Genomic DNA, 26,661 nt, shown 5'->3' with positions numbered 1-26,661 from the left:
AGGGTGCGCCGCGGCAGGAGCCGCGCGCTGAGGCTGGCGGGAGAGCGCGCGGTGACCGGGGAGGGGGGCTAGGCCGCAGCTCCGCGAGTGCGCGGCCGGGACACGGAGACGAGGATGAGCTCGGCGGACGGTGAGCGAGCGAGACAGCGGCCTCGGGCCGAGCAACACGGCGCCAAGAGGCCCGCTTCACCCAATGTAATGCACTTTCTCAACTAGCCGGGTGAGGGCCGCGGTTTTGAATAGGGCCCGGGGCTGACTGAGAGCCCGAGGCCTGGGGCTTCAGGTGGGCCCCGGAGAAGGGGGGGGGGGGGGGGGGGCTGGAAGGTGTAAATCCCCGGGAGGGAGGGGGTTTCCTCCAGGAATTGGGGCGGTCGCAGTCGCTTTGTGCAGCCCACGGGAGCTTGCAGAACCATTTTTGAGGGATTCCGTGACTCGACGTCCTTCCTAGATCCTGTTTTTTTTTGTCTCTTTACCTTTGTTTCTGGACAAGTTAATATTTGGGGGGTGGGGGCACTCTCTCTGAGTTCAGCCCTGCAGTCGATCCACCACAAAGTTGAGCAACAAAGAAGGCATCCTGTTGTGAGTGCGTGCTGAATGACACCAGCACAGCGTGTTAGATCGAGGCAGGTGTGTGTTGGTGAGCTTTTGGCTCAATTGCTGGGCTGTCAATGGCTCCAATGAGACTTTGGAAGGTGCATGGGATTTCCTAACCCAGCTAAACACGTGGAACTGTGTTTATGCGGCCTTCCCACTTGAATCACTGCTGGGGTACGACTCCCATGTTTCCTCCTGTCAGAATAGCCGGTCAGTACCTGTTGTTGGTGCAGGGACAATTTGACCACACAGCTGAACTTCAACTAAATGTATGCAGTTGTGCACTTTTGAATGGGAAGCCAACACACGATGGGTTGAATGGCCTCCTGTGTTGTGACTATTCTGTGATTCCCTGGTTAACAATTAGAAGTAGGCACAGTGCACCCCCTTTCTCTTCCCCCTACTCCAAAGATTCTGATATCTGGGTAAAATTGTAGCATTTCTGGTCACTGTTTCAGGTCAGTTCTATCAACTAATTTGATAAGGGCGGCACAGTTGTTAGCACTGTTGCTTCACAGCTCCAGGGTCCCGGGTTCAATTCCGGTCTCGGATGACTAGAGTTTGCACTTTCTCCCCGTGTCTGCGTGGCTTTCCTCCAGGTGCTCCGGTTTCCTCTCCCAGTCCAAAGATGTGCCATGATAAATTGCCCTCGGTGTCCAAAAAGGTTAGGTGGGGTTACTGGGTTATGGGGATAGGGTGGAGATGTGGGCTCGGGCAGGTGCACTTTCAAAGGGCCAGTGCAGGCTCAATGGGCCAAATGGCCTCCTGCACTGTAAATTCTGATACTATGAATACTAGCAATGAAACCTTTTTGATTCATTCATGCAATGTATTTACATACTCCTAAGTCACCAGGGGTGCCATTTTATAAGGACGTGATTTCTATACCGTGGTATAAAAAGTGTGTTTATTTAAGGCTGCAACTATGATAACTAAATTATTGAAAGAATGTTGGATTTAAATGTTTAAGTAACTGAAACTTTGGTTTGGAATTTATAAGAAAATATATCTTTGGTTGATTGTTCGATATCAATGGATCATGTCTGGTAAATGTGTGAAATTAATGTTTCTTTCATGTGCAGCAGATATGGAATTCAATTGCCTGTGCCGAAATTGTGATGTGTGAGCTGAAATCTATACAAACACACACTTTCTATGTTTAAAAATGTCTTAGAACTGCTGATTATTGTCACAGCTGCACTTGGGGCACGTATTCAGGGGTTAGCGATGGCCTGGTTAGCGCGCACTTACGGAGTGTTGGAGACTCAATAGCCCAAATGTAGCGATTGTACGATTCTATTAATTGAAATTGATTCATGTCAAGAGGGCTAGAATACAAGACCAGGGATGTACTTCTGAGGCTGTATAAGGCTCTGGTCAGACCCCATTTGGAGTATTGTGAGCAGTTTTCTAAGGAAGGCTGTGCTGGCCTTGGAAAGGGTCCAGAGGAGGTTCACAAGAATGATCGCTGGAATGAAGAACTTGTCATATGGGGAAAGTTTGAGGACTCTGGGTCTGTACTTGTTGGAGTTTAGAAGGATGAGAGGGGATCTTATTGAAACTTACAAGATACTGTGAGGCCTGGATAGAGTGGACATGGAGAGGATGTTTCCACTTGTAGGAAAAACTAGAACCAGAGGACGCCATCTCAGACTAAAGGGACGATCCTTTAAAACGGTGATGAGGAGGAATTTCTTCAGCCAGAGGGTGGTGAATCTGTGGAACTTTTGCCGCAGAAGGCTGTGGAGGCCAATTCACTGAGTGTCTTTAAGACAGAGATAGCTAGGTTCATGATTAATAAGGGGATCAGGGGTTATGTGGAGAAGGCAGGAGAATGGGGATGAAAAAATATCCGCCATGACTGAATGGCAGCACATACTCGATGGGCCGAGTGGCCTAATTCTGCTCCTATGTCTTATGGTCTTATTAGAGGGGGCGTAGTGGTTAGCTGCCTCACGGTGCCGAGGACTTGGGTTTGATCCCGGGTCACTGTCCCTGTGGAGTTTGCACATTCTCCCCGTATCTGTAGATCTTACCCCCACAACCTGATGTGCAGGATCGGTCAATTGCCCTTTAATTGGGGGAAAAAATTTACCAAATTAATTCGCTGCACATTGTCATAAGTTACCATTTGAAATGAATGAAAATCGCTTATTGTCATAAATAGGCTTCAAATGAAGTTACTGTGAAAAGCCCCTTGTCGCCACATTCCGGCGCCTGTTCGGGGAGGCTGGTACGGGAATTGAACCGTGCTGCTGGCCTGCCTTGGTCTGCTTTCAAAGCCAGTGATTTAGCCCTGTGCTAAACCAGCGCCTCTGCATTTTAAACACAGACAGCATATGCTGGATATGCAGCTCATTTATCTGAAACTTAAGTCTAACCATGGGATATTTAAAATTAACTTAAGATGTAAAATTTGGTGCAAAAAGAATTTTGGCTCCTTTCAGATATCAGTGTTACTCCAAATGTAAGAATTACTGAGATCAGAGTGTAAAGAATTCATTGTTTTGTTCCAGCGTTTATCACACTCTTTCTTTTACAGAATAAAGGATGTAGTACGACTTGGGAATCAGCTGACTTAGGTGACGATGAACGGAAGTTGAAATTCCTAAGGCTAATGGGAGCTGGGAAGGTAAACTGCAAGTTCGTTTCTGTAGTAGATTGTAATGGGGATGGGAAATGGAAGATAAAAATTTCTCATTCCAATTACTCTTTTGAGCGTCATCACATGTTTTTTTTACCCATGATTCCTGTGAATGATGGGGCAGGCTCGAAGGGCAGAATGATGTACTGTTCCAGGGTGCTAGGTTCCTGATTCAAATACTACCAGCACAGAAGACTAATAAAATGACTAAGCCACCTGGAATCTTTCCGATTGAATTGGTGTTTCGTGTAAATTTAAAGCCAAACCAGCTGATACCCAAACAATGAGCAGTTGTAGCTAATATTGCGCCTTGTGGCATTTAATGAGATAATGGCTGATCTGATCACCCCTTCCTTACCAATAATCTATCCAGTTCTTCTTTAAAAATATCCAAAGACTGCTTCCGCAACTTTTTCAGGAAGAGTTCCAAAGCCTCACGACTGCCACAAAAAGAAATTCACTCACCTCCGTTGTAAATGGGTGACCCCTTGTTCCGGATTCTCCCACAAGGGAAAACAACCTCTTCACGTTCACCCTGTCGAGAACCCTCAGGATCATCTTGTATGTTTCAATCAAGTCGGCTCTTCTGCTTCTAAAAATTCCAGCAGATACAAGTCCAGCCTGTCCAACGTTTCCTCCTAAAATTAAAAAAAAAATTTAGAGTACCCAATTCATTTTTTCCAATTAAGGGGCAATTTAGCGTGGCCAATTCACCTAACCTGTACACCTTTTGGGTTGTGGGGGTGAAACCCACGCAAACACGGGGAGAATGTGCAAACTCCACACGGACAGTGATCCACAGCCGGGATTGAACCTGGGACCTCAACGTCGTGAGGCAGCAGGGCTAACCCACTGTGCCACCGTGCTGCCCTCTTTCCTCCTAAGATATTCAAGGTATTGGTCTCCGAACTGCTTCCAGTGCATTTTCATCCAGTCACTGAGTGGAATAAGCCTGGGCAGTTTCAGCTAGATTTACAGCACAACTGCTCAAAATTTGCCATTTACATTCAGTAACCCCAGAGTTGGCCGGCGTGTAAATAGCGCACTAGTGCAATAAATTTGAAGTTGAAGAGATTTGAAGTTCCCTTGGCTTAGATGGTTACGCCTATTCCAGAATTGAGGGCATTTTCTATGCCGATACACTCCAGTACAGTACTGAAGAAGTGATGTATTGTCAGAGGTGCAATCCTTTTAGATGAGATGTTAAAAGGAGGCCCATTCAGCCTTTTTAGGTGAAAGGTAGAGGTTCCATGGGACAGCTTGAAGAAGAGGAACTTAGTTCTTGTGTCCTGGCCAACGTTCCTTCATTTAAATAATATCACCAAAATTAGCTTAATTGTTTGTGTAACCTTGTGAGAATATTGGCTGCCATGTTCGTTTGCACCATAGCAGCAAATACACCTCCAAAATAATTAGTTGACTGTAAAGTACCCTGAAACATCCTGAGGATGCGATGAGGTATGGCATAACTTTTAAGTTTGTCCACTCTTTCCCCTCCATAAGTTGTGATCTTGGAAAATGTTGTTTGATTGGTGCAAAAATTCCTATTCTGATTTGTCCGAGTGCAAAATCTATGCTTTTAGTTCTTTATCACGTTTGTCAAGTTCTATTCCAAGAAAGTGAGAGCAGTGGAGGCACAGGGACATATTCCTTTGTGCACAGGAGTAATGTTTGCACTGTTTGTCAGCAACCAAGTGAGAATCAAATGCAAGTATGTGGCTAGAGGACAAGCGTTTGATTTGTGGTATGTAAAATGAAAATTACTGTAGATTCAAGTATGAGAGGTATGCCGATGAGCTGGGTGGGTTGATTTGACTACATACTTAGTGTAACATTGAGCACCTGTTTTTATGAAGAGATGTCTTTGAAGCAGTGATAAATTAGATTTATTTGGAGTGAGCTCAATTAATATTTTTCTTGGGTACCTGGTATAGCAAAGGCTCCCCCATCACCAGTTTTCATGTAGCAGTGATTTCAATTATTTATTTGGGTGCCTACAAATGTCGTTTGCCTTTTGTTGGGATGCTTACCTTGTCGCCAGTTTTTATGTGGTGGATTAAAGATCGTGTCTGCAGGCTTTGGAGGTTCAAACAAAATGTAGATCTTTATTTGGAAAATGTTAACACTACAGGCTGCGATGTTAGACTGCCCATTTGGCCGTGCAAATGGCCGTTGATGTCAATCTCATAGAATAACGACAGTTTGGAAGGAGGCCATTTGGCCCACCGAGTGCACCGACCCTCTGAAAGAGCGGCCCACTGCACTACCCTGTCCTCATAACACTGTACCCCAATTAACCATTGGACACAAAGGGACAATTTAGCATGGCCAATCCATGTAACTTGGACATCTCCAAATACCTCACGCAATTGTTCTCTTAAAGTGCCCCAGATGAGCTGCAAGTCGCTTGTGAGGAAACATTATGAATACACAATTTTGAATAATGTGTCCCAACTGCAGTCATTTCTCTCAAACCGTAGCACTACTACGGATATCTTTCTGGTTTCTCGCCATCCAATGCCTTTTCAACTCTGTGACTTTACCCAGTAGTTCCCAGTTTCCTCTATTTTGGTAACTCCAGATTTCTCTTCATTTCTCTAGTTTCCTCAACTAGCTGGACTTTAGTATTCCGGCATCTATTTTCTTAGCCATTGAATCTTCTGGGACATAGCGAGCTCTGCACAGGTCCAAACATCCATGCACCAGGGATCCTTCCTGGCTAACCTGGCACCGAGACTTCAGTGTTTACTAAATTAGACTCAATCCAAATTGCAAATTTTAAGCCTTTCCCTAGAAAAATCTCCGGAAAAAGTTATAAGTGCTAGCGTTTAGCCCAGCGAGGCTGGCAATGCAATTCAACGTTAATTGGCCCACACCGCAAATGACGGTTCACCAGCTGATTTGCCGAGACAGCGCTCGCCAGCCACCCCGCTAACAAGTTTGAGCAGCACTTGCTCAGCCAACCCGCAATAATGGCGCCGAGGAGATCAGTCCCAAGATTCGGGGGCGCTGACCTAGGGAGGCTCCTGGATGCGGTGGAGGCCAGGAGGGATGTCATGTTCCCCGAGGGTCCCGGAAGGTCAGCCACAAGGCAGCCAGTGCTGCTTGGGATGACGAGGTGATGGCAGCCGTCACCTTGAACAGCATGACCAGGAGGACTGGCCTACAGTGCCAGAAAAAGGCCAATGACCTACACACGAGTGAGTAGACACCAATGCCCCCTCCCCGCAACCCTGCCTTCACACTCCCTTTCTCACCACTGTGAACCACGCTTGTGTCGAACAATGCCGTCTCTGTCTCCTCAGGAAAAGCTCTCCCACAAACGGTGGGAGAGGGCGCAGACTGGAGGTGGGGTGTCAGACATCAAAATCCTCACCTCCTTCGAGGAACGGGCCCCAGAGGTGACTGGTGTGGCCGAGGACAGGGCGGTCAACTACGCAGTGGTTGGCAGACACCGCAGAGGTGAGGAAGCACCAGGCTCCACCCAGAGAACCTGTCAAACATGAGTACTGATTGCCTTACTGACTGACCCATCCCTCCCATTGACCATTCTCCCGCAGATCCTCCAGCCAATGGAGCCGGCCGATCCCGCACGGCCCCGTCTCATGACTCCGAGGAAAACACCTCGGAGGGGAGCTCGGAGGATGCAACTCTTACATCTGCAGATACACACACCTCGGTGGGAAATACTCGTGGTCAGCCGTCTGAGGCATAATCTGGCGACACTGCACTGCTGCTGATGCACATGGGTTCGAGGCAGGAACCCCGAAGCGAGACAGCAGTCAGAGGGCTACTGAATCCCAGGCTCCAGCTGTGTCCCAGCCTGATGCTGAGCGTTTGGAAGTGGGTTACCCGGAGCTAATGGAGACGATAGGGAGCGGCCGGAATGTAGAGAGGGAGATGTCAGCATCGCTCCAGCTGATCCATAGCCACTTGGAGGAGTCCCAGAGGCTACGGGCGCAGGAGATGGTGCCGGCAATGTGTGGCACCAAGGCCAACACTGCAGGGTGGTGACCGCAGTGGAGAGCCTGGTGCATGACGTTGGCACCATGGGTGAAGGTGTCCAAGGTGTCGTGCAGTCGATGATGGCCATGGCTGAGGGCCTCGACAGAATGACCGCCTCACTGGGGGTGTCACCCAGTACCAGGCTGACCTTGATGGGATTCTGTGGGACATGTTTCGCTCTCAGGTGGGCCTGATCGGAACGCTGCGAAGCTTGTCCCAGCCTCAGGTGGACATGGCTGAGGTGCTGCAGAGCACGTCCCAGTCACTGAGGAGCATTGTCGAAGGCGTCAACACCATGGTGCAGACATTGGGGGACAGCCAGGACTGGTAAAGCCACATGATTCAGGGGCAGGCGGGGCTCAAACCAGCTGCTCCACTGCCCCAAGGTGAACACCAGGACACTATGAGCGATGAGGGGGCGCTCAGGGCAACCCAGATCCGATCCATGGAGTGGCATGGTGGGCACCAGTTCCCCTGAGTTCCATTCTCTAATAATAATCTTTATTAGTGAAAATCCCTTAGTCGCGCCACACTGGCGTCTGTTCGGGTACACTGATGGAGAATTCAGAATGTCCAATTCACCTGACAAGCACGTCTGTCGGGACTTGATGAGGCCGCGTCTTGAGGTCAGCAGGCGGGATAGGCGGCATGACTGTGCATGTGCCGACGACCAGAGAGCCAGGGCCCTCCGGCCCCAGAGGACAACCTCCAGGGGCATCGAGAACCACGGGACAAGGTACTCAGCTGGTTGCCTCCATCTCAGATGTGCATCCTGGTGCAACACCAAGACGTAGTGGTAGAGCTCGGAGAGCCAGGTACGTTGAAGATCACCGAGGACACCGGGGGGTGGGGAGGGAGCGGGTACCACCGGGAATGGGGTATCGTTGATCAGATTAAACTCATTTTTACACAACCATTATGATGCCTCTGTCACTTTCTTCTGCAATGCGGGCTGAACCCTGGACCCTTTGTCATCCCTCCAGGCATCCCCCCTCCGCGTGGCACTCACCCACCCTCTGGCCTTGGCTATGTCACCGGAGCTGTGTCCCATTCCCTGGGTGTTTGAATGTTGCGTATGTGGTGTTGTCTCCTGCAATGTTAAAGCACAGTGTCCAGGCATCAGGGTGTGATTGGGATGGTAGGCAATGGCTCCCACATGCTACATGGCCTGCCCACCCACTGGAATGCACATGTTGGCACGTGTGACGTGCTCACTTAACCACGGTTGCCAATTCCCTATTAGCAATTGCCTTCAGCTGCGCAGCCAGAGGCCTCAGCAGTCAGTAGGGCCTATGGGTGGTCAGTGGGGCAGACAGGCAGGGACAAGCGTTGCTCCAGGAATAGGTAAACACAATCCAGGGTTGGCGTGGTGTGCTGCGAAACAGAATTGCATTATGTAGAAAATGCTGAATAAACTCAGTATGTCTGGCAGCTTCTGTAGAGAGAGAAAGAGCTCTGAAGAAGAGTCGTATGGACTCGAAACATTAACTCTTTCTTTCTCTACAGATACTACCAGACCTGTAGAGTTTTTCCAACATTTACTGTTTCTACTTGATATTTCCAGCATCCACATTATTTTGATTTTATTTAGTTTATGCAAATAACGGTTGAGAATGATTTGTAAATTGAATTCAATTTCTCTACGTTGCCCTGAATGATTATGTGGTTCTCCACTATTCCAAGCCAAGTCTTGGTGTCTGGTTGACTGGTTCCTTTCAGTGTTTTAAATCTGGTACCTGGGGGCTGCTTCTGTCTCAAACGTGGAGACTATGGCATCAGCAGCATCATGTTTTTCATGATAACCTTTGTGATCAGTTGAATAGGTTTCAACCCTAAGCTCTTCACAGAGTTGCAGTTTAAGCAGAAACCACAATCCGTGCTTGGGTCAAGGAATCTCTTCAGAATGCGATACCCAATTTGAGCCATTGCATCTTTTCAAGAGCATATTGTAGGGAAATATGGGTCATATTAAATACAAATTATATACAAATATTGCTGATATTGTAAAAATGCCTTAAATGTAGGACAAATAGATTACTCTACTTTTTAAAAAATCTTTACATGCCACCTGACTCTGCACTCAACAAAAGAGGAAGAATAATCTAGAAGGGAAATGGGCAAAAATTGAGCAAGATTTGACAGTAATCTCAAAGACCAGAGTTACGTTCTTAATAAATGCTGCTTTAAAACAAAGAGTACACCTGCAAGTAGCTTCTGAAATAGATTTTGTAGCAAAGGGATTCAAATCACCTGTAGCCTTTAGATGCTAGCCGGCAATTTTAATATAGTGCAATATTTAATAAAAGATAAATATTCATTAAAATTAATTCCATCAACACAACATCATGCTTTACGCTGACTATGTGCTGCTGCTTGTGTCGAAAGCTCAGCTGTTTCAGCTCCTGCCATCATTTATGTAGATAGATTTTGTGCCTTCTCCGATTATAAGATTGCCTTCACAAAGTTGGAGGCTATGCTGGTGAGAGAGATGAGGGGTAAACCACCACCCCTCACTAATTTCCCTAGGGTGGTCTCCATTGGGGTTCACTTGTCTGGGTGTTGCAAACAACTACACGCAGCTCATTTTCATCAGTTCATTGAATCTGTTAGATGGGACCTGACACATTGGTTCTCCCTGCCTGTATCGTGGCTGGGGAGGTTTGCTTTGATTAAGATGAATATGTTGCCTAGATTGCTTTATACCTTGCAGATGTTGCCAATCTTGTCTGCTGGAGCAGTCATTTTCAAACTCAGGGTCGCGGAGCAATTGATCAGGACGTTCCCAATCGTGGGAAGAAGTGCCCAGCGACTGGCTTTTAAAAACGCCGGCCGCCACCAGCTTTCTAGAATGCTGGCTGTCTCGCACATGCGTGCCTCCTCAGCTGGATCTAGCAGTGCGCAGGCCCATAGCCCAGCGGGACAGACCGCTACCTCCCGACTTCAGTGTACTCCCATGACCAGATTTTTTTTTTAAATTGATGGAGTCTTCCCGCCAGAAACGGTGGCAGAGAGCAGTTACGTGCCCCATACACGTAAAGTGCTCTGGGCATGATATCACGGTGGAGAGATTCCTCCATTTTTTAGCTGCCAGCAAGCAAGCAACAGGAATGTGTGAAGAACTAAAGATGGATCATTTTGTAATAAAGGAAGAGAGGGACAGAGACCCAAACAGGCCAGGATCTCTCAATTGAATCTACTGGAGAGAGCTCTGGAGTGTCCATTGCAGGACAAAGCAGTGCTGGTGTGAGCTTTATCCAGAGCTCCAGGGCCTCTGGTGAATAAATAATTAAGAAGAAACTGAAATCAGGAACAAAGCAGTATAAAGATCATTTCTTGAGAGGGGGCATTGTTAATTTTGCCAATGCAAATCCGGAAGCCCATGTGTGTTAAATGCAGGGAAGTACTGGCAGACGTTTAAAACCCTCAAAACGTCAAAGGCATTTGAAGACTAAGCATGGCGAGTTTGAGGACAAACCTCTTGATTTTTTTTCAAAGGATGTAGCGAGAACTTAAATCGTCAGCTGAAGTCCTTAGCAGGAATCTAACATTGAATGGCAAAGCAAGTGAGATTGTGAGAACCAAGCAGGTTCACCTGTCGCATTAAAGGTAAGCAATAATGGTGGGTCGTGAAGGTTGGCCGGTTGATAAAAGTGGGTCCTGGGGGGAAAAGATTTTGAATAACACTGCTAGAATCTTGCAGGAGATTAATGGAATGAGTAGCTAGTTTATTTGGAATAAAAATAAGTCTTGCCTAAAGTTCATCAAGCTGCAGCTCCCAGCTTCTAAGGGGGGTCTTTAGGGTCCCGAATAATTAAGTGTACCAGTTAGCGCCTCATGTTAGGTTTATAAGGGACTGGGTTAGGAAGGACCCTCTCCATTTGGCTCGATATTGAAGCAGTCCAGTCGGCTTTCCCCTGGTTGGTTTTGTTATTTTATGGGGACTTTAGTTCAGTTGTGCTAGGTGTGCAGTGCTATTATTATTAATACCTTGGAGCTTGGAGGATGGTCTGTCAATTAGAAGGGAGATCTAAACTGAATTCAGCACTCTCTCCTATCCAGGGCTGCCCAGACCTCCCACCAGGTTTTATGGACCATGGATTCGATACTTGGAGAGCTAGAGGCATTTGCAGGCTGGGAGATATGTTCAGTGGTGCTTCCTTGGTCATTGTTTGAGCAGCCAAGCCAACAATTTGACATTCTTAGAGACTTTATCCTTAACAAAATAATATATCTTGGCTCTTCTATTTCCCCGCTGAAAAAAATCCTGATTTCTGCAGAGCGTAGACAGTTAATTATCAAGTTTTAACTTGTGCTCTCGATCTTGTGTTAATACATTGGATACTTTGCAGTCTTGGGAAAGAGACGTGGCAGCCAATATTGATGAGGAGAACATCGAATGGTATAGGGGATTATGCCAATACAATTTTGGTGTGCTATAGAATGAAGGAGACTCCTTTTAAGATTCTGTGCTGCTTACATATTACTCCAGGTCTGAGACACAGGTTTGACCGTGCTATATACCCAATGTGCCTAAAGTGCCTGGTAGTCGAGGGTAATTATATACACTGCATATGGTCCTGTGTCATGATTCAATCCTATTGTCAGATGTAGTTAAGGTGCTGGAGAGATTGTTTGTTCCTAATTCTGGGTCTTCCAGATAGGAGAATTATTGACGTGAATGCAAAAAGACTGCATAATGTCCTAACCATTGCGCTCGTAAATATATATTTTTCTGAATTAGTGACTATATCCGTCAATTCAAAATTGGCATAAAATAATCATGGAATGTATCCCTATGGAAATCTTTTTTTACATAAATTTTGAGTACCCCAATTTTTTTTCCCCAATTAAGGGGCAATTTAGCATGGCCAATCCACCTAACCTGCAAATCTTTGGGTTGTGGGTGTGAAACCCACGCAGACACGGGGAGAGTGTGCAAACTCCACGCGGATAGTGACCCAGGGCCGGGATTCGAACCCGGGTCCTCAACGCGGTAGTCTCAGCACAGGGCTAAATCGCTGGCTTTGAAAGCAGGCCAGCAGCACAGATCAATTCCCGTACCAGCCTCCCGAACAGGCGCCGGAATGTGGCGACTAGGGGCCTTTCACAGTAACTTCATTTGAAGCCTACTTGTGACAAGCGATTTTCATTTCGTTTCATTTCATTTTTTTCAGTGCTAACCACTGCGCCACCGTACTGCCCTATCCCTTTAGAAGTCTTGATGTCTGTAATCCATCATTCTAAGCCGGGTGCATTCCGTAAAGTGTGGGCTCCCTATCCTATTTCTAGGCTCCGTTTGTCTGGCCTGCTCCTGCAAGGTTTCCCATGAGCCATTTTGCAAGTCGTGATCTCGCCATACATCTTGACATTTTATTCTATCATATTTATTTGTACCTCTTTCTCCCTTCCCATTTTTGATAGATCCGGTCTATTAATAGAGGCACTAGTTCTGAAGAACCGTTGTTCTGAATTTATCCCGTCTTTCTCTGTTCTTACATCTGCAGAAATGTTTTGTACTGTACCAGTTGTGCTTTAAAAATGTTGTTGCATTTTCTGTATAAAAACATGAATAAAGATTCAATTAATTACGTTTTCAGACATATGGGCATGATTTAATGGAAAAGAAACAGTCCCATTTTGGGCATGTTTAGCAGGGTGTTTCCCAGCGCATGCTGCCCAGACTCTCTTGCTGCACTAACAAGCTCAGGTCGCCAGTGCAAGAAGAGGTCTCTTGCACCTCACCGTGGCCTCTGGACACCCCCCCCCCCCCTTCCCGGCTGCGCAAAGCGTCATCTGACTTGTTACCCCCCCCCCCCCCCCCCCCCCCCCGCACCCCACTTCATAAGGGCAGGGCATCCCTGAGGCCGATCCCCAGCACAGGCAAAATGCCACCTTGGTCCTGACATCCTGGAAGTACTTCTGGGCAGTGCCCAGGTGGCATTGCCAGGCTGGCTGTGTTGCGGTGCATGGGTGGCATCATGAGTGCCAGGGTATCACCATGCCCAGAGCCCGACCATCTGGGCGACCCACCCAAGTGCCGTTACGCCTGGTCCACGTTTGTAGAACTTAGTGCTAAACAGCACTCGGTCAATGTCTCAGGCAAGACTGTTCAATCCCACGTGAGCCTAACTGTTCACTTGTATCTGCAAATCTAGATCACACCCAGTAAGGGCGAGATCTAGATTGCGAGATTTCCTGGCCTCGTCGCATCCCGAATCGGGCACGATGAGGCTGTTAGATCGTGCCCATATTCATGAAATGCAATGCACAAAAGTTTTAATTCACTGATTTTTTGGGGGGAATTCTTTAATTAAAATATTACCTTTGGCCTTCTATATTGATCAGCTATCAGTAACTGCTTTAATTGCATCCAGTAAACTCAATTGTTCACTCCTGATCCCAGTAGAAATGTGCTAAAGATGGTGTGACTCGTCCTATGGCAAATATTTATTTCAACATAGCTATTCCAAAAGCGATTACAATGCAGTACTTTTTTTACTGTGAAGATTGTGAGTGGAGCAATTTTGGTGGTCTTTTGTAATGTCTGATAGGGATTGTTTCATAGTTTTCTATGGCTCGAGAATGGGTTTCATGCATAACTAGCATAATAAAATCTAATCTTACATTATAGGTTAGTCTGTACAATATTAAAACCCACCTATAGTTGTTCTGTCCAAATATTTCTGATGTAGAATGCAATGTCAATTTTTCTCCTTTAGAAAGATCCTACTGGACGGCCACATCCAGGAGATCACAAATCAACCTCGCATTTCAGGACAGGTGAGCAAGGAAATTGTATTGAGTTATTGGCCTGCTCTAATATGGTCTCCACTCAGAAACCCAATTCCTACAGTTGCGTTTTGATAAAGAGTCAACCAGACTCGAAACAGCACCTTTCTCTCTCCACAGATACTGTCAGACCTGCGGAGATTGTCCAGTATTTTGTTTTTGTTTCTACGGTTACGTTTTCAATGGCAGCCTTTCTGTCCCCACAAGGCTTAAACTTAAAAAAAAAAAGTATCATGGTATTTTCCACACAGGAGCCAGATAAATGATCTTTCAATCTCCCAAGATTCGTTTTAAATACTTGGAACAGCAAATGAAGGGAATAAAGAACTGTATGTAAGCAGCCATTACTTATGAATGCACGTAATCCATTTCTGAAATGTGAGGGGCAACAATTCGGTTATTAGCCAATATTTTGGCTGTGGATGTTGGTTAATTTTAAAGAGTACATTTCAGAATAATTAATAAAATCCTCTTTTTAAAAATGTATTTATTTATTTTCTTGTCTTCGTTGTGAGTCCAGTACCATGACTACAAGCTACCAACTTTTATTTTTACTGTGAATATTAAAATGGAAGACATTTCCAGATTTTTATTTGGGAGTGGTGGATATGCATGCTTCCATTTTGAGGATAAGAAAATAACAATTTAGCATTGATTGGTAGTGATCAGTGATGAGCTTTATTATGCTGGACTTTCATGGCTTGTTAAATAAAGAATTATACAATTTTTTGAAACAAATTACTTAAAATTAATTTATACAGAGCATGTACAAACAGCTTTGGTGCTATTGAAAGCTTCTTGAAGCTACTCTATCCCAGTGATTGTTTCTTTAATGTTGCAATTTCTTTAACCTATCTTACCGCAGAGTGGTGAGGGAGGGGTGGAGAGAGCCAGCACAAAGACTGCTGTGATTCTTTTTTTTAGTATTTCTGGGATTTATCATTATTCTGCCATAAATATAGTTTTTCTAAATCAGTTTAAGAAATGGCTGATAAGGAGACTTTGAGTGATGGTAATTTGTTTTTAGGTGATGAAGAGAAGAAAATAAATGAGGAGCTGGAACATCAGTTTCATCAGAGTTTGGACAGTCAGCTGTCGGGAAGGAACAGACGACACTGTGGATTAGGCTTCAGTGAGGTAAAGGGCATCCTGTTCCCAGAAGCATCAACCTATTGTCAAAACCTTATTTGCCTTTCTGCACATCATACCCAGACCAGTCTCCCCACCCCCGCATAATAACCCTCTGCTGCTGCTAAGTGGGAGAGAAATGGCAACAAAGAGTTTTTTTTCCCCCAACAATGGGTGGTTAAAGTATGGGACTCTCTTCTCCCTACCCCCTGTGATTGCTGTGAAAGTCGTAGCTTCAGCTGAGTTCAATAGGTTTTTGATAAGGCTATCAAGTCATATGGAGGGGTGTTGCCGATCAGCCTTGACTTAATTGACGACACAGCAAGTTCAAGAGGCTGAATGGCTTGCTCTTGTTCCTAAGTTTTGACAACTGAGTGAAATTCTCAAATCATCCTGTCGGAGAGGTGAGCCAGTGTCTCGGTTGACCTTTCATCACCTCTCACTGTGAGTGTTAATGGTATGTTAATAATACTATCACGTTTCAGAATATCAGGTGAAGAGTATTGATTTAAGTACCTTGAGTACATATAAAGAAAGTATTTTGGCACAATTTGTGGTTGTTAGTGAGGAGACAGACATATGTAATGTAGCATTCTGTAAATAAATCTAGCAGTATGTTTTTAATGGTGTCTTGATTCCTAATTCACCATCTGCTTCAGAGTGAATTAACATGGAGAAGTGGTTAGCCTCAGGTTGGCTGCTCTCTGGGTGAAATTATAGCAGTGAATTTCTGAGATATAGCATACATTGTGTACCACTCCGACTCCAGTTTCTATAGCAGTCCTTTGGGTAGTGGGAAATACATCTACTGGTAACTATCAGGGATGGTGGTTGAATGGTGACTTAAAAATTCTTCAGTTTTAAGCAATGATTGTGAAACACGCCCGAGTTGTTTTGGCTAGATTTATGAGCATGGGCCTAAAGCCAAGTGATAGGCTGGGCAAATTGACAAAGGCGACCAAGTTGATAGGGGAAAAATACGAGAATCCATTCCCAGTGAGGAACAGCTAGCAATTACTCTTCTGAGGCCCAGAAATCGTACAATAAAATGGTTATTGTTTCTTTGACAGACATGCTTTCAACGTTATCTAGGTTGCACCAGTTTCTGCTGCACTGTGAGAAGCGTGAAGCAGGTCAGTATTGTGTAGATACTGAGGGGAGCATGACATCCGTTAGCGTCACTGTGAAGGGGAGGATGAAGCCGGTCAGTGTTACTGCGAAGGGGGGTTGACGCCAGTCAGCGTCATTGTGAAGGGTAATGAAGCCGGTCAGCGTCACTGAAGGGGGAATGAAGCCGGTCAGCGTCACTGAAGGGGGAATGAAACCGGTCAGCGTCACTGAAGGGGGAATGAAGCCAGTCAGCGTTACTGCGAAGGGGGAATGAAGCCGGTCAGCGTTACTGCGAAGGGGGTTGAAGCCAGTCAGTGTCATTGTGAAGGGTAATGAAGCCGGTCAGCGTCACTGAAGGGGGAATGAAGCCGGTCAGCGTCACTGTGAAGGGAATGAAGCCAGTCAGCGTTACTGCGAAGGGGGGTTGAAGCCAGTCAGCGTCATTGTGAAGGGTAATGAAGCCGGTCAGCGTCACTGAAGGGGGAATGAAGCCGGTCAGCGTCACTGAAGGGGGAATGAAGCCGGTCAGCGTCACTGTGAAGGGAATGAAGCCGGCCAGTGTCACTGTGAAGGGGGAATGAAGCCGGTCAGCGTTACTGCGAAGGGGAGTTGAAGCCAGTCAGCGTCATTGTGAAGGGTAATGAAGCCGGTCAGTGTCACTGAAGGGGAGGATGAAATGAAATGAAAATCGCTTGTTGTCACAAGTAGGGTTCAAATGAAGTTACTGTGAAAAGCCCCTAGTCGCCACATTCAGGCTCCTGTTCGGGGAGGCTGGTACGGGAACTGAACCGTGCTGCTGGCTGCCTTGGTCTGCGTTAAAAGGCAGTGATTTAGCCCAGTGTGCTAAACCAGCCCCTGCTGGATGAAGCCTGTCAGCGTCATTGTGAAGGGGAGGATGAAGCCGGTCAGCGTCACTGTGAAGGGGAGGATGAAGCTGGTCAGCGTCACTGAAGGGGAGGATGAAGCCGGTCAGCATCACTGTGAAGGGGAGGATGAAGCTGCTCAGCATCACTGTGAAGGGGAGGATGGCGTGGATTGGCCACGCTAAATTGCCCCCTGAATTGTAAAAAAATGAATTGGGTACTCTAAATTTATATTTAAATAAAAAGAAAAGACCCACGAGGGTGCGTAAAGCAGGTCAGAAGAGACCCAAGAGGACTGGTGAAGCAGGTCAGAAGAGACCCAAGAGGACGAGTGAAGCAGGTCAGAAGAGATCAAGAGGGCGGGTGAAGCAGGTCAGCATCGCTGTGAAGTGGCTGGATGGAGGGTGAAGCAGGTCAGCATCACTGGAGTGAGAAGAGAGGCAAATAAAATCAACAGTATGATACCACTGGAAAGCCATGAGTTAATTGGCTGGTGAGTATTGTTGCTTTTTCATTCTCCAAAGTTAGATTTGGTGAATGTCGAAAGCGAACTTGGAGTGGGCTTAAAACAGCATTGAGAGAACAGTCCTTAACTTGGTGAGCTGCAAGAAACAACGAGGGTAGAGCTGTGCATAAAATAGCACAGTGAGTGAAATTTCACTTGGTGAGCAAGAGCAAAACTGGGACTGTAGCCACCAGGAGCCGGGCTGTGGGTTCAGAGCCTCTGTTCAGAAACCTATGTGCCATCACAAGGAATCAGGTAGGTGATTGGTGTATATTTCCTGTTTATCTTAACTAAATAAGGAAATAGACTGGTGAGCTTTATCTTTAAGGCTTACTGCTAATAATAACGTTTATCAGTATAAGTAAGTCACATTTATTAACAGGAGCAATGTTATTTAGTTCTTGGAGGAATGGCAAGGCTGCTCCAACCTGTGCTATATGGAAACTCCAGGACGCTTTCAGTGGTCCTGATAACCATTTGTGCAGGAAGTGTCAGTTGCAGCTTGAGCTCTGGGTTTTGGAAAAATAGAAAATGGAAGTCGGTCACAAGAGAGCAGTCTCGAAAGGCCAATTAAAAATGATGGTAGCTGAACAATGGGCTACCTTCACAGAGGAGTACGTTTAGGCACAGAGTGGATTGAAGGTGTTGAAGAAAGATAGGAAAGGAAGAAAAGAGGGAGATGTGATGGTATTGTTTAAGGAGAACTTTGCAATGAATTTTTTTTTCTTTAAAAAAAAAACACATTTTTTATTACAAACTTGTATCAAAGCAGGTTACAGCAAGTAAACACCCCGGGAAACATACTTCCCAACAATCAACTTATACAGTCTGTACACATTTTTCTCCTTTTTCACCCCCCCCTTTCCCCATCACCCACCCCCCTGCGACAAATAGCTCCTCAAACACGGTCACAAACATCCCCCCCCACCTTTTCTCAAACTCTAATGGGGGGTTCCTCCAAATCCTCCCGCTTTGCTTCCTCAACCTGGGGAAATTCCAGCTCATCCAGAAACCGCCCCATGTCCCCCTCCTCTCCCCCGGATCCGCCTTATAAAGTCCCTGGTAATGCCTCATTTATCTTCCCTGGCTCCGACACCACATCCTCAGCCCCAGTCCGTATCTTCAATATTTCCCTGGATGCAGCCTGCCTCCGCAGCCCATGCACCAACGTGCGGCTCGCCTTCTCCCCATACTCATATTGCACCCCTCTTGCCCTACGCAGTTGCCCTACTGCCCTTCACATCAGCCTGTCAAATTGCCCCTGCAACTTTTTCCTCCTCACCAGTTCCTCCACGGTGGGCACCCTCGAATATTCCCTGTCCACCTCCACTATCTCGCTCACTAGATGGTCATCTTCCGCCCTCCTTTCCTTATTCGCACGAACCATAAACAAAATAATTTCGGCCCAGACCACTGCCTTCAGTGCTTCCCAAAAAATGCCCGCTGACACCTCCCCATTCTGATTCAACTCCACATAATCCCTAATTGCCAACCACATCGTACCACAAAAACCTCCATCTGCCAACAACCCTGAGTCCAAACCTCCATGCCGACCTCTGCTCTCGTACCGTTCTAAACCGAATCTCCAGCCAGTGGGGTGCATGGTCCGAGATAACTATCCCCGCATAAAACTTTGCAATGGTGGAGGGAGAGGATATCCCAGAGAATCAAAGACAGAATCTATTTGGTTAGAATTAAATAACAACGTGCAGCTACATTGTTCCGTGTAGTCTTGAGCAGTGTTTTTCAAACTCTTTTTCCCGGGACCCAATTTTACCAATCGGCTGACCTTCGCGACGCACGCTGGCTGACCTTCGCAAAACACCATTTTTGCTTATCTTTAATGCGACAGGTGAGCCTGTTTGGTCCTCGCGATCTCACTCCATTCAGGTTCTCAGGAAGTGAGGGCAATGCACATATCGGGTGCAGAGTTCAGCTGGTTTCTTTGTGCTGTCTTCATCTTTGTGAGGATGGAAAATCCGACGTCACACATGTAGGTTATTGTGCCAGACAACAGCAATAAAATATGCTCTTTACGGACTGGGCGACAGTGACCGACTAGGCTGCAGGCCCCGACTGGGATTTACAACCAAACAAAAACCGTGGCCACGCCCCCGCCAAGGCAGGAAGATGGGATGCCGGTCAGTTCGTTGTTCAGATACTGTAATAACGAGCCGTACCCCAAATCGCGCTTATGTCGGGATGTCCCCGATCCCAAGATCAGGAATTCTGACATTGGATGCAAGAAAGCCAAGGTGGACGAGTTCCCGCTATGTGGCCACGTGGTGCATACGAGCAGCTCTCCTCCAAAGCTCTGGAGGCTGCCTGTATCTCTGCCAACACATACATAGTGAAGACCTGTGGCAAGGATGGCTTCCACATTCTCATGCGCCTGCATCCTTTCCACGTCATCTGTATCAATATGATGTGTGCCGGCGCTGATCAGCTGCAGACAGGAATGCGCGGAGCCTTTGGCACGCTCCAGTGCACCAAGGCCCGTGTGAACATCGGCCACGTCATCATATCCGTGCGCACCAACATACAGAACAAAGAGCATGTGTTTGAGGCACACCGGCAGGCTAAGTTCCCTGGGCGGCAGAAGATCCACAACTCCAAGAAGTGGGGCTTCACCAAGGTCAACACACGATGATTTGAATGACATGGTGGCGGAGAAAGTGGCTGGTAGCCGACGGCTGTGGGGTGAAGTACATACCCCCGCGGGGCCCCCTTACCATGTGGCGTTCCCTGAACGCGTGGAACAGCTTGAAAATTAAAAGAATTTTGCGAACCAGAAAAAAATGTAGCAACAAAATGCTTGTTTTACTCAGCACTGGATACTCCTGAGGCACTACTCCAGAATGCTGACAGCCTCATGGACTTGTGGCGTGTTTTTAATGTGCTGTCACAGGGCAGCACGGTAGCATTGTATGGGTTTAATGGGCAGCACGGTAGCATTGTGGATAGCATAATTGCTTCATAGCTCCAGGGTCCCAGGTTTGATTCCGGCTTGGGTCACTGTCTGTGCGGAGTCTGCACATCCTCCCCGTGTGTGCGTGGGTTTCTTCCGGTTTCCCCCCACGGTCCAAAGATGTGCAGGTTAGGTGGATTGGCCATGAGAAATTGCCCTTGGTGTCCTAAATTGCCCTTAGTGTTGGGTGGGATTACTGCATTATGGGGATAAGGTGGAGGTGTGGACCTTGGGTAGGTAGCTCTTTCCAAGAGCCGGTGCAGACCCGATGGGCCAAATGGCCTCCTTCTGCACTGTAAATTCTATGATAATGATGATGAGTCACAGCTGAGGCACAGAAGTTCAGTCTCTTCATTTGGAGTCAGCTGTAAGTTAATAATTGCCTTTGGGGTCCCAAAAGATTTTTTCATCCACTTCTCTCAAAATCTGAATCCTTTGGAAAGTCGTGACAAAAACTGTTGATATGCGCAGAAAGATGTGACTGAATAAGGGTTGCCAGTCTACTGACAGTTCCCTTACTAACACTATTTTCTTCCATGTGTCATAGCAGTGTGGGGAACATGTAATAGTTTTGGCTTTGTACCTGCACTTGCAAAACTTTCAATGACTTTTGGAAAGCATCTATTTCTATTGCCGAAAGCAATCCTCATCCTTCTCTTGCAATTTGAGGTTTAGTTAATTTAGAATTGAAAAGATGTCTGTGAAGTACGACATAGTTAACATCCAGCTCAGTTGCCAGTACTTCCCTACATATAACACACATAGGCTTTGCATCCTGATTTGCTCTTTATATATCTCACACTCGCCCTACTTTGTCCTGCCATGGACTCTGAGCAGCTATCTCCATAGATTCATAAAGTATAAAGTCTCCTATACTTCATAATTAGAGGCATAGAGTATAAGAGCAAGGAGGTTAAGTTGCACTTGTATAAAAAAAAACAATTTACATGGCTTATTGAGGTTCTTGCCTGTTTTTATCAGATGCAGTGGTTGCCCAAGTGGAGGCCTTCCTGAAAATATATTAATTTTACTTCTGCCTTGTTTGTGCTTATAAAATAAGATGGTAGTGGAAATCATTTGCAAGGGCCTTGTTATTTTACAGCGAGGGTTTCCCTCTGGTTCAGTGAGTAGAATCTGATCTGTTTTGAATTGTATAGAATCAGATCTGACGTTTGACCTTTGGCTTTCGCTGTTGGTTAAAGTTTGGCTCTGATGACATTAGAGATGGCCTTGGGCTAGGGAAGAGGAGACAATGTCTTGCATTATCTGATGCTCTTGGGAGGAGGAGACAAAGAACTACCTGCTCAATGACATGACTCATCAGCCTGGATCAGTGTTTGGGGCAAGAAGGGGGTTGCAATGGAGGTAAAGCCAATCAATTCTACTTCACGCAGTATTTCTGAGTTTATTCTTACCACGGCACTTTAATTAACTGGATATAACTACCTCTTGAACATGTTTTAGGGCAGCATGATAGCATAGTGGTTAGCACTGTGGCTTCACAGCGCCAGGGTCCCAGGTTCGATTCCATGCTGGGTCACCGTCTATGCGGAGTCTGCATGTTCTCCCCGTGTCTGCGTGGGTTTCCTCTGGGTACTCCGGTTTCCTCCCACAGTCCCAACGACGTGCAGGTGAATTGGCCTTGCTAAATTGCCCTTAGTGTCCAAATAAAAAGATTAGGAGGAGTTATTGGGTTAGGGGGATAGGGTGGGAATAGGGGATAGGCTTGCGTGGATCGGTGCAGACTTGATGGGCCGAATGGCCTCTGCACTTTATGTTCTATGTTTGATTTCTTTGAATTTAAAATAAAAGCACTCGTTCTACTTAAATCTGTGAACCTAGGAAATATAGAAAAACTTCCTATACAGTTTGCAGAAAATTTCCTTTCGTATTTTAAGATTAAAATTGTCAAAGGTGCTTACAGGCCTAACTTCAAGGCTCTGTACTGTTATCTTGTGGATCTGTAGATACTTATTGAAACACGACTTGTCCAGTGATAAACAGGGTTAGCTTAATTCGATCCATGTCTTGGTGTATTGCATGCATCAGTACGTAGGTGAAGGAACTTTTTAACACCGTCAAGATGGTGTGGTTTTTCTGCAACACTCCCTTTAATGTGTTTTGGCTATTTTCTTTCTCTGTCCCCCTTAACCAACTTTCCCGTTTATCCTCCCCAGAGTAGAAAGTCAAATAAATGGTATCCTAGAGCCAGAGCAGGCAGACTGGACATAGCCAAAGGGCCCTTCCTGTTGATTTCCTCATTTCCCATTTCTTTATTTTTTGTTATCATTTTGATCCATGGAGGCTTAATGGACACATATCTTTAAGTTGAGCAGGGGAGGGCAGCACGGTGGCGCAGTGGGTTAGCCCTGCAGCCTCACGGCGCCAAGGTCCCAGGTTCGATCCCGGGTCACTCTCCGTGTGGAGTTTGCACATTCTCCCAGGGTTTGTGTGGGTTTCGCCTCCACAACCCAAAGATGTGCATACCATGCTAAATTGACCCTTAACTGGGAAAAATGAATTGGGTACTCTAAATTTATATTAAAAAAACATTGAGCAGGGAACATGAGATATTCAAAAGTTACAGAAGAGAACACTGCTAGCTCTCGTACAGCACAAACCCGACTATTCGGCACCCGAGAGATCGGTGGACTGTTTGATTGGCTGGTGGCCAATGAATTAGCCAAAAGGTCTATTCTGCTCAGTGATAGGTGGTGATTGGGTCCTGCCTGATTGGGATAATTTTCATAGAGCCTGGGGAAACAGATGGACTCCTGGACGCTTAAGAGGAAAGAAGCTGCTCTCTCCTCTCTCAAAGTCTAAATTGAAGGAAGGTGTGCTACAAATAACCATCTGAAACAAAGACTCATTCCTGTGCTTATTATTTTTACTTAGTGGCTTACCAGTTGGATGTTAAACAGCAGACTGACTATGAAATCCAAAGACGTTATACTAAATTGTCCAGAAGCACTGTCTTCAAAAAGGATGTTTAGCCAGTGTCTGGAATTGGCTTTGGTTTCAGGACTGATAATGTCTCAGTTATTAGTTGTTGGAATGGGTTCCATCTATGTTGAGGGCCTGGCGTTTGGGAAGTCATTGTCTCAGCAGACCCATTCACTCAGCTAGCATGATTGGCTTATTAAATGCAAATTACATCTCTTTTCTTATTGCATTTGGTCTGAACAGTCCTAGGTGTGATGTGAGTTTGGTAATAGCTCTCTTAGTAATGAGGTGTGACATCCCAGAAACCGAAAATTATTATTTTATCCTTGAAACACCTGGGGGTAGCTCCCAGACGGGCCAAACCCATGTGACTTGTAGCAGCCACCTTAATTTTCTTTGTTCAGCAGAAAAAGACCAGTTTTAAAAATAAAGAGCAATAAGAATAAAGTTTAAAAATATATAGAGTTGGGTTTGTTTCCGTGACATAGTAAACCAACATTTGCAACAGGCAGTGGAGCAGGGTATAGAATCATAGAATTTTCAGTGTAGGAGGCCATTCGGCCCATCGAGTCTGCACCGGCCCTTGGAAAGGGCACCCAACCTAAGCCCAAACCTCCACCCTATCCCAGTAACCCTACCTAACCTTTTATTTTACAAGATAAAAGTGCAATCTGTGGTTGTGGCACTCATGGTCCAGGCCCCGTGCTCTTCAATTACTTAGCAATTCAATCCGGGTTTGATTCCTGGCTTGGATCACTCTGCGGAGTTTGCACGTTCTCCCTGTGTCTGCGTGGGTTTCCGCCAGGTGCTCCGGTTTCCTCCCACAAGTCCCGAATGACGTGCTTGTTAGTTGAATTGGACATTCTGACTTCTCCCTCAGTGTACCCAAACAGGCGCCGGAATGTGGCGACTAGGGGATTTTCACAGTAACTTCATTGCAGTGTTAATATAAGCCTATTTAAAGATGATTATTTTTAGTGATACTTGACTAGAAATGTAAAATTTTCACCTGTTTTTCAGCCAGAGGCAGAAGAACCAGAGCTGCAACAGATCAGTGCTCCAGCAGATTCAGCAACCGACAGCTCGAACGATTCTGAAACTAAGGATTCTTTGAACAGCGTGAAATCTAGTGGCGAAGAGCATCAGTCGGAAGATGCAGACGCTAAAAAGCAGGACCTGAAAAGCAATTATAAAATGATGTTCGTAAAGTCATCTACAAACTAACTCCAATCCCTTAACACAATCTCCTGTTTATTGTTCTGGATTGTACGATCACAATACATTTTTACTGAACACCGATCGCATTGGTTTAGTTTCCAATTTAAGTGTACATGACTTGACCTCTTACCTACGACATAGTTATGTGTTGCCATGTTCTATTTCATACATTTTCAGTTTTTAAATCTCTTTTGTGAAAATGATCCTCATTTTTTCACTTTATTTTTAGAGCTATGTTTTCCAAAGTTTCCTGCTCATATTTTGAGTTCCAAGTGTGTAACGTCTAAACGCAGATGAGATACTTCTTATGACTCTATGTAATTTATAAATGCATATCATTTGTGCAAATTTTTTTAAGTGAGTAATGTCCAAGACAGGGGACTTAATTCAATTTAAATGGTGAAGGCTAGTTGAAAGTCAAAAGAATTTTTAGCTGTTCATATACTGTATATATAAAATAAAACTTGGGGGAGAAAAACGGTTGCAGGTTTTGCTATTGTCTCACGTTTGCAAAAGGATTTTTTGACATGGATGAATATTGGATCATTGTCAGGAGGTTGCAGTTTATGAACAAGAAATTCCAATACAAAGCAGGACGTTTTAAAGAATCAGCTACCACAATATGCACCGGAAGTCTTTTCCTCTCCTTCAACAAAGTTGTAACTCTTCAAAATGTTTAATTTTGACTGGAAAAAAAATTGTTTCTATAATTCTGGAATTGAAACATTGCAACACACTCCAATTTGTGGCACCATCTTTAATCCTCTAAAATGGTTGCTCTTTGGAGCCAGGAACATGTGGTGTGGAAGCCAGTATCATGGTAGCAATATCATTGAAACAGTGGGCAGCTTGCACATTAGCAGGATTGATTTGACGTTCCATGTGATTGGGTCAATAAATGATCCACATTTCGTAGCAGGGTTTCTGATCACTTTGTAGTCACTTGATGCAGTACAGTAATTTAAGTATAGGAAAATATGTTACAACAGATTTAAAAGCCCAGATTTTACAGTAATGACTGAAATGCAGCATTCGTTGTCACTACTCTTACATTGACACCAATCTCTGGAGTCTACACATGTGCAGTTAAACATGGGAATCTAGAAGTTGCTGTCATGACTCCAGACATCTCCACTATCAGGGTTGCCCCTGTCCCCCACCTCATTTGGATGTCGGTGAAATGATGAGAGCTTGCACTCGTCTTACTCTAAAACCCCTTTAAAGTTACACCTTGTTGAATGAGGTGTAACTGGAGTTTTAATGGTGTACTAGGTTCATAATTACCGCTGAATGGCCTCACTGGCCCTCAAAGAGTAATCTTGAATGTCAAATTTTTCCCTTTGTGGTATGCAATTCCACATTTTAAATTTTTTGAATAGTTTTATTATCTTCTACCTTAATTGCATGTGCATGGCCTGATCATGTACTTCACTGTCTTGTATTAAAAAAATAAAATTACAATTGGTGGGATGCAGTGGTGTTTACTTCCTGATTTGCTGTCCCATTTCCTTTTGATTAACGGGCTGAGCCTAATACCAGGATTCCAACAGAATCCGGTGAGCTCTTCCCAAAGGAGAGAGACTTGTATCGGCCCTGCTTCTAGTGCCAGCGGAGACCAGTAACCATTCTCCACTGGCGGGAGCATTTAGGCTCCAGAACAGAGAATCCAGGACTAGCTGTTGTCCCAGCAGTGGCATTGTTTGATTGTGACGCTGTGTGTCCTATAGGGCTGCTGGACAATCGGATTTCATCATTCTGGGGGTGGAGGTCACATTATGAATCAATCTAGGCTGCACCCAGCACATAATTGCTGCGAAGCTGCCGACTTCTGTATCAGCAAGCTCAAGACTGACTTTCCTGTTTGGAGAGGACGGAGAATCTGCATCCATATAAA

General features: G+C 45.6%; 1 protein-coding gene and 1 pseudogene across 2 annotated transcripts; both read left to right on the top strand.

Annotated features, from left to right (window-relative positions):
- The first annotated feature begins 16 nt into the window (after positions 1-16).
- Positions 17-26,237, top strand: c10h11orf58 (chromosome 10 C11orf58 homolog). Of its 2 annotated transcripts, none has more exons than XM_072466396.1 (5): positions 17-195; positions 3,137-3,226; positions 13,963-14,023; positions 15,060-15,169; positions 24,570-26,237. In XM_072466396.1, the coding sequence occupies exons 1-5, from the start codon at positions 115-117 to the stop codon at positions 24,771-24,773; spliced, it is 546 nt and encodes a 181-aa protein (XP_072322497.1). In that variant the 5' UTR covers positions 17-114; the 3' UTR covers positions 24,774-26,237. The 2 variants fall into 2 exon arrangements, with proteins under 2 accessions (XP_072322497.1, XP_072322498.1); XM_072466397.1 differs by lacking the exon at positions 17-195 and adding an exon at positions 439-627.
- LOC140384575 (large ribosomal subunit protein uL16-like) lies at positions 18,338-22,269 on the top strand (annotated as a pseudogene).
- Positions 26,238-26,661: the final 424 nt, after the last annotated feature.

The sequence above is a fragment of the Scyliorhinus torazame genome, chromosome 10 (genome assembly GCF_047496885.1).
Source record: "Scyliorhinus torazame isolate Kashiwa2021f chromosome 10, sScyTor2.1, whole genome shotgun sequence".
Lineage (NCBI taxonomy): Eukaryota > Metazoa > Chordata > Chondrichthyes > Carcharhiniformes > Scyliorhinidae > Scyliorhinus > Scyliorhinus torazame.
The sequence above is the reverse complement of the archived record's forward strand: the minus strand, read 5'-3'. Positions and strand labels throughout refer to the sequence as shown.